The 7,369-nt window shown below is 41.9% G+C and overlaps 1 protein-coding gene across 1 annotated transcript; it reads left to right on the forward strand.

Annotated features, from left to right (window-relative positions):
* Positions 1–1,123: 1,123 nt before the first annotated feature.
* On the forward strand, positions 1,124–5,552 carry LOC113747245 (uncharacterized). Its single transcript, XM_027286191.1, has 2 exons — positions 1,124–1,762; positions 3,870–5,552. The coding sequence occupies exons 1-2, from the start codon at positions 1,512–1,514 to the stop codon at positions 4,453–4,455; spliced, it is 837 nt and encodes a 278-aa protein (XP_027141992.1). The 5' UTR covers positions 1,124–1,511; the 3' UTR covers positions 4,456–5,552.
* The last annotated feature ends 1,817 nt before the right edge of the window (positions 5,553–7,369 follow it).

A 7,369-nucleotide genomic window follows, 5' to 3' on the forward strand; every position in this document is an offset into this window, starting at 1 on the left:
AACTTCCACCTCTGCCTGCTGCTTTCTCTCAGTGCCCCTGCTTCGAAGCTCTCTGAAGCCAGCCCAGTTACAATTAAGGTTAAAGGTGCAATGTTTCCGCTGCTGGATCACACTTGTATCCTGAGGCTTGGCTGTCAGCCTTGGACGACGTCCAGCCCCGGGAGAGCAAGACGATACGAAGGAGCCCGAAGGCACGAGGCGCCTGAGGGGAGGTCGAGTGTGGGTCAGTTCAGTGTTGGCTGACCTGAGTTGCACTATAACACTGGGACTTTGTAAACAGGCTGTAAGCAGCCAAATACACAGACTGGTGACTAATTAAAGGAAAACCCTGAGTAATGCAGATGTTTCCATGTAGCGTACAAAGAGTGGCACTTAACAGTTTGATCGGTATCAAAATGATGGGAACGATAGTTTCGACCTTCAGAGTCACCAGAACAAAACCCAGCGTGAAGAGGAGGAAGTATTCAGGTCCTTTACTTAAGTATAAGTACTATTACCAGGCCGTGAAGGTACTGACGTTAGCAGGAGCTCATTTTCAACTGAATTTAATCATATTGGTTGTTTTCTTGATTATTTGTGGTTTAGTTTATTAAATGTACTAAAAAAAACAGCTCATGGTGACACCTTTCTTGTTTTAACCCATTGTCAGTCTAAACCTCAAAATTATTGAGTCATTTTTCTGACCAGCAACAGCTGCAAATGAACACATTTGAGAAGCTCCATACATTTTCTGTAGCCACTTATCCTGGAGCCCATCGGCTGACTTCAGGCCGAGAGGCGGGGTACACCCTGGACAAGTCGCCAGCTCATCACAGGACACGTAGAGACAAACAACCATTCCCACTCACATTCACACTTACGATTGAATTTAGAGTCACCAGTTAACCTGTTATGGTCGTGTCTTTTGGACTGCTGGAGGAAGCCGGAGAGAACATGCAAGCTCCACACAGAAAGGCCCCAGCTGAGGTCCAAACCAGGTCCAAACCAAGTCAATCCCAGATTTACTTCTTCTTCGCTCACTCGCTCTCAAATGCACGGTGATACAGTTGGATTACACTTGAATGCAGCATCAACATAAACTAAAATCTTATTATATCTTATTCTATGGCAGAAAAGCTGCACGGTGTCATGTTAATGTGTGGGTGCTCCCTACTTGAAGCTTATTGTTTCACATCTGCACTTCCAACCAACACTCACTTAGCCCCGTCCGATTACCACCTGCTCCCTCTGACTGTAAACTGACCTGGGGAAGAGGGAAAGGGAGAGAGGGAGAGGAGATAAAGTAGGTGGTGTCCACCTGACCACCTCCAGCGATGCATCATTAATGGACATGCATCATTGATGGCGTCCGTTGCCCACAGGTAGAGCAGTGTATACTCCTCTGCATTCACCCCCCACGGCCTGTCACTGGAGACACACATAGGTCTTTGCAGGAGAAGTCCTACATGACCGTTTAGTTTAACTTCCAGAGGGATTTTTCTCCTCCAGGCGTGACACAAACTCTAGGACCAATGAGTAGTGGTACAGCCAGAGCTGCACCCCCGACAGCCGTGCTGGGCTTGGGTTTGGATCTCAGTGGACCGTGGCATCAGAGAGCCGTCCAGACGAGCAGAGCGTTGGTTCAGACGTACCTTCTCACCGGCTCCGTACACCCTCCACCCACAGCAGGAGGAAGCAGGGGGACCAGGACTCCTCTGAGGCTGCCCTTGCTGGTATCTACAGCCAAAGGGCCTCGCAGGCGAAGCAGCATGGCTCGGCTCAGGTAAGCTCAGGTGTATGGACCAGGTGGGTTCAGTTATCCAGCAGTACTTACAGCTGTTTGTTGAGTTATTTAAAACTCTTTTACTCATAAAGAACAAATCTCCTCACTCATTTTATGTCGGATAAATCATGTATCAAATAATTAAATGACGAATAAAACTGATGTGATGTTTCTTTACAAATTCAGCACAGTCATTTCCAGCTACCAGTTTTTTTGTTTGGATTAGGAAAACGTGAAAAATGTCTGGATGAATATTTTGAAGAGTCTAAACACTTTGTCGATTGATTAAATGAAATAAAATGAATTCATAAGGTGATAGTGAAGTGAATATTTATATTTGTGATCATTGGTCATCACCTCGGGCTCTTAAACTTCATAGACTAAATGATTACTCATTGAAATCTTTATTAGGAATAATATAATGTTTCACATAGAGGTAATTTACGAAGTGGTCATACAATCATACATTTTATTTCCTGTTATCTCACGATAATGAGTTCATTTCAAGTTATTTATGTTAAAATAACAAATTTTCTTGACCTCAAAATAACAAAACTTTGTTTTCCCGAGATAAAAACAAAATTAATTGCAGGAAACATCGCTGAGGAAGAGGAGAAAGTTGCATTTGGAATGGTTTAATATACAAGCCTAAACTTCTGTTTTCTCAAATTAATTATCGTTAAAACAAAGTTTCGTTATCTGTCAGACCTAATCTTGGTTTCAGTGTTTCTTCCCTCTCAGCGTTTGCAGATAAAGTCGTGTTACCTGAGTCGGATTGAGGATCCGTCTTAATTAAATACTATATCAATATCAAATTGAATCATCTTAAAGGAATAGTGCGTCACAGGCTTATTTGCTTTCTTACTAAGAGGATCAGTATCAGAGTAATAAACATGTTTACAGCCTGGTACAAAAAACAGTTTTGGTCTCTGTAGCTAATTTCCCCGTTCATGACAACTGTACTGAGGGTGAATTTATATAGTTAAACAAATAAACCATCCTAAACAAAGGACTGAGACATGAGGACGGTCTGTATGCCTCTGTGCCCCACACAGAGCAGATCATGCAGCAGCATCACGACCTGTTTGAATGTGATTAATCACCTGTGTGTCATCTCCCATCTCCAACCGTCTCCGCTATTCATTTCAGCAAAAGTGCCTGTCAAAGCGCCGGTTCAACGCTTGACTGGAATTACATTGTAATTGTTTCCTCCCCACTCCGTCCCAGTTTGATCGCAGAGGCCACTTCAGCGCCCCCCCCTCCCAACCTTGTTTGCTTTGAGCACAGAAGGCCAGGGACCAGTGTGTCATAAATCTCAGGTGTGGAAGCTGATCCATCGCCTGATGTAACACCCACACCGGCTTCACTCAGAGGAGGGAGAAACCTGAGCGAGGCACACAAACATACTTCTGTTGCTATCTAACAGAGTGTTTGATGGCCGCTGCGCTCACCCAGGCAGAGCTGGTTTTGGATAACAATCAAATAAATGAGGAGGAGGAAGAGGAGGAGGAGAAATGAGTCCTGATGTGTGAGGATTTGTATGTGTCAGAGAGGCTAGTGCACTCTCGGAGGTAACGTACGAAGAAGCTGGTTAAATTTGGGAGCTGTAACCATCTTTATAACTTTGATTCTTCCCTTTGAGAGCTAAGATCAGTAAAGACCTGGGTCATCAGTGAACCTGAGGTGGGCTGAATGACGCCTGGTTGCTCAAACAAGCCATCTGTAACCACACCCACCTGTCAATCAAAGCGTCCACACTCTTAATCCTGCATAACTTTAAGCCTTAATATAATGTGAACAGGTGAGTTGTATATAAATTCACCCTCAGTACAGTTGTCATGAACGGGGAAATTAGCTACAGAGACCAAAACTGTTTTTTGTACCAGGCTGTAAACATGTTTCTGCTGTGAAGTTGGACATTTTGTTTTGCGGGACCAGGGTGTGGTAAGGTGATTGCAATCATAAAATTAACCACAAGATGTCACTAAATCTTACACACACTGGACCTTTAAAGCACTGCTGTCCTCACAGAGCAGCGAGTCCGGCTTCTTATTAACACATATTGCTACTAAACCTTTCATTACTGCTTCTTGTTTTTCATCCTCAGCCTCAGCGAGCCGTCCCTCCTCACCCCAAACGAGACCGTCCCGTCTGAGGGTCTCCCCAGCAGCTGTCGCCCCAGCGTTTTACAAAAGCGACCCCCACCTCCTCCTCCATTTTCCAAATCATCAGCCTTACTACCCTGCAAGAGTTGCCACCCATCCAGGGTCAGCCAGCCCCATCAGCAGCAGAACCACCAGCCGACCTTCATCCACTTCTCTCAGGCCATCCAGCCCAGCTCCAAACCAAGACCAGCGAGGCGTCATTCGCAACACAGCCCAGTCCTGACCGCAGAGATGGCACAGGGCGACCTCCGACCTTCAGTGATTCACCATCGTAACTCATTGCCTAACGGAGAGCCTCTGTTTGTCGTCGGGAAGCCCTGTCTTCCAAGCTGCGGTCACCGTCCCGCTGTGTCTGTCGCCGCCGCCGGTTCAGCTCGCACTCAGCTTCACGTGTTTCTACCCACAGAGGCTGAAGGAGAGGAGGTGGACAGTGAGTCTGTGGATGAGGGTTTCATGGATGAGTTGGACAATAAAATGACTTCTCTGAAGCTCAAGCAGGGAGGACCAAAGGCAGTTACAGAAAACTAGTGCGGCAACAAGTATATGAAAAGTCCTGTCTGCATACAGCTTGTGTATTTTTGGTCTTTTTTTGTGATTTGGGCGACATTCCTTCGTTCAAATCAAGAGAAATTTTGGACGATACTGTGTCTCCAACTTTGTGGCAGCCTTTCCTGCTTCAGCGTGACAATGCCATATCCATATGGAAATGGTTTCTTGAGTTTGGTGTGGAATAACTTCATCCATCACACCTCTGGGATGAACTGGAACGCAGACTCAGGCCTCGTCACCCAACATCAGAGTCTGAACTCTTCACTTGGCTGAACGGAAACAAAGTGGACGCTGTTATCGCACCATGTTAAATAAAGCTCAGTTAAATATTGATATATATATATATATTTGTGATGTTTGGACTTTTGGCCATATAGTGTTCACTTGTTAATGCAGCCTGCTCTGCTAAAAGGCGATGCATTAAGGTGAATCTATGCTGGACAAAAAGACAAATTAAAGACATGAAAGTCGTGCAGATTAAGTAGCTATTGAATATTTTCTTATTAATGGTCATTCTGTTGTATTGAGATAGTTAAAGGCTCAGAAATACATTTTACCAGCGGGAAAATAAAGTAATGTTTCATTTCACAGTCAGAAAAGTCATTTTCGCTACATTTGTTTGTAAATTAATGTATCATTGCTACTGAAGTTAGGAGCTTGCAGACGAATCATAAGCAGAGTTTGGATATTTAAGCTTGTGTTAATGTAAATACGGTATGTTGTGCAGATTTAATTTTGGCTTCATTGCTAGATAAATGGATGAAGGATAAGTAAATATGGCAGACTGATTGATGAGGCCGGAGACATGGATGCAATAATAAGTATATAAGTAATAAATGTACGTTTATAAAACAGTGTCTGTGTTATGCAGTCAGTCTCACTCTCCTCGTTCTCTGAGGTGCTTTTTTGTTGCAAAACTTAATTTTCAGACAGAGGTATGCCGTACAGCGACTTTAAAATGTGTGTCTTGTCATAGTGATCGTCTTATGAAAGTATCACACCTGTAACTCCACAGGAAAGACTAATCTCCCACTCTCTTGTACAGAATTAAAAACATATCACACCTTTCTTCAGACCTGGACTAAAAATAAATGTTTTTTAGACTCTTTAGGATTGTCAGCTACTTCCAGATGATTTGTGTCATTTATTTTGGACTCGTCCCAATTCTTGTACTTTTATTTCCCAACATATTTATTCTGAATTTTCCCTTTCTATTTTTTTTTACTGACCCCCTCAAGCTAAAAAGTCAGTACTGTATTATCAGTTTGATCCCACTATTCACAAAATCACATATTCAGAGATCTTTTCAAACAACAAAGAAATCAAACAATAGATTAGATCAATTCTATATTTTAAAAACAAGAAAACTATCAATCAAAAATCCTTCTATATGACATTGGTGTGATCCAATATAACAATTCTGACAGAAATTGAACTTTTATGAAGCTCATTCATGTCACTGTCAAAGTTGTTAATGTTAATTATTGAGGTCTTAGTGAGCGCTGTTGTTGTACAGTATTGTGGTATTACATTATATTGAGAGGTGATTCTAATATTAATCTCATGTATGTAACACTACTGCAAACCACAACCTCAACAATAAATATACCACTCTGACAGTGTCAACAAAAACTGACACATAGTAAGTTTCTATAAAAAAGTAGAATTGTATCAGATCACACAGGTTTGTACAAAGTGTAACAAACTAACCGGCTGCTGTTTTGCATCAATAAGACTCTGCTGACAGTCAATATCAGCCTGATAACATCAAATATTAATATTATCAGTGTGCTCTCTTCAGCACCAAACAGGAAGCAGGAAACCGGTGGTTACTGTGGTTACTAACCCTAACACCTCCTTAAAATACTGACACACACACATATGACAAACTGTGAATTAACAGTGTTTAATCATCAGTCTTCTTTTGGTCATCTGCCACTGAAGAGTTCCTGATTTGTTGACGGGACAAACTCCAAAATGTAAAGTTTGTACAGAAATACAGTTTATTATTATTATTATTATGTATTCTAATGAGCTAATAAGTTTAATTTTTAACGTGTCAGCATTATAGAAACACTAGGAACTAGTGCTACTGCTGTATCCTGATTATTGGTGTAATTAACTGTTGTGTATTGATTACTAATGGTTGCTGATCATCTCACACTCACTTCACGTTCATTTGACAAACTTTATGAGTCAAAATGTCATTTTTTAAAAACTCTAATATAGAAACAGGTTTTATTATTATTATTTTATTTTATTATCATATATTTCAGTCGTTCAGGGATGATGTAAAGTTTATTCGCCGCTAAACTAAACGTTTAAATATATATTTATGATATATTTTCCACACACTGTTCCCCTATAGTTGTGTGTCGTCCTGAACGTATCGTTCAATTTGAACTAATCTTTTAGAAGACTCGGGAGTAAGTGAGTAGTGTCACGTGGCAGCTGCTAAACTAAGCTCAGTCAGGACAGGAAACAGAAATGACGTGTCCTCAAGTTTGAGTCTCTCGTTCATGACAGGGAGTTCAGCCACAGCAGTATGCAGCTGCAGCCATGCGGCGAGGGAACCAACTGCATGAAAATAAACGAATCACTCACTGAGACTCGTCATTACTCCAGAGTCATATAAAAGATTCCACTACAGTGGTCCCTCGTTTATCGCGCGGGATACGTTCTAAAAAATAACCCGCAATAAATGAAATCCGCAAAGTAAGTTTAACAATTATTATACATGTTTTAAGGCCGTAGAACCCCTAACCACACACTTTTATACACCCTTTTTCACGCATTTTGTACAGTACTCCCTTAGTTATTTAGGACACAGAACACATGTGCGGTTCTCCCTTAGCCAATTTAGGACGCAGAACACAATGCGCGTTCATACTGT

The sequence above is a fragment of the Larimichthys crocea genome, chromosome XIII (genome assembly GCF_000972845.2).
Source record: "Larimichthys crocea isolate SSNF chromosome XIII, L_crocea_2.0, whole genome shotgun sequence".
Taxonomy (NCBI): domain Eukaryota; kingdom Metazoa; phylum Chordata; class Actinopteri; family Sciaenidae; genus Larimichthys; species Larimichthys crocea.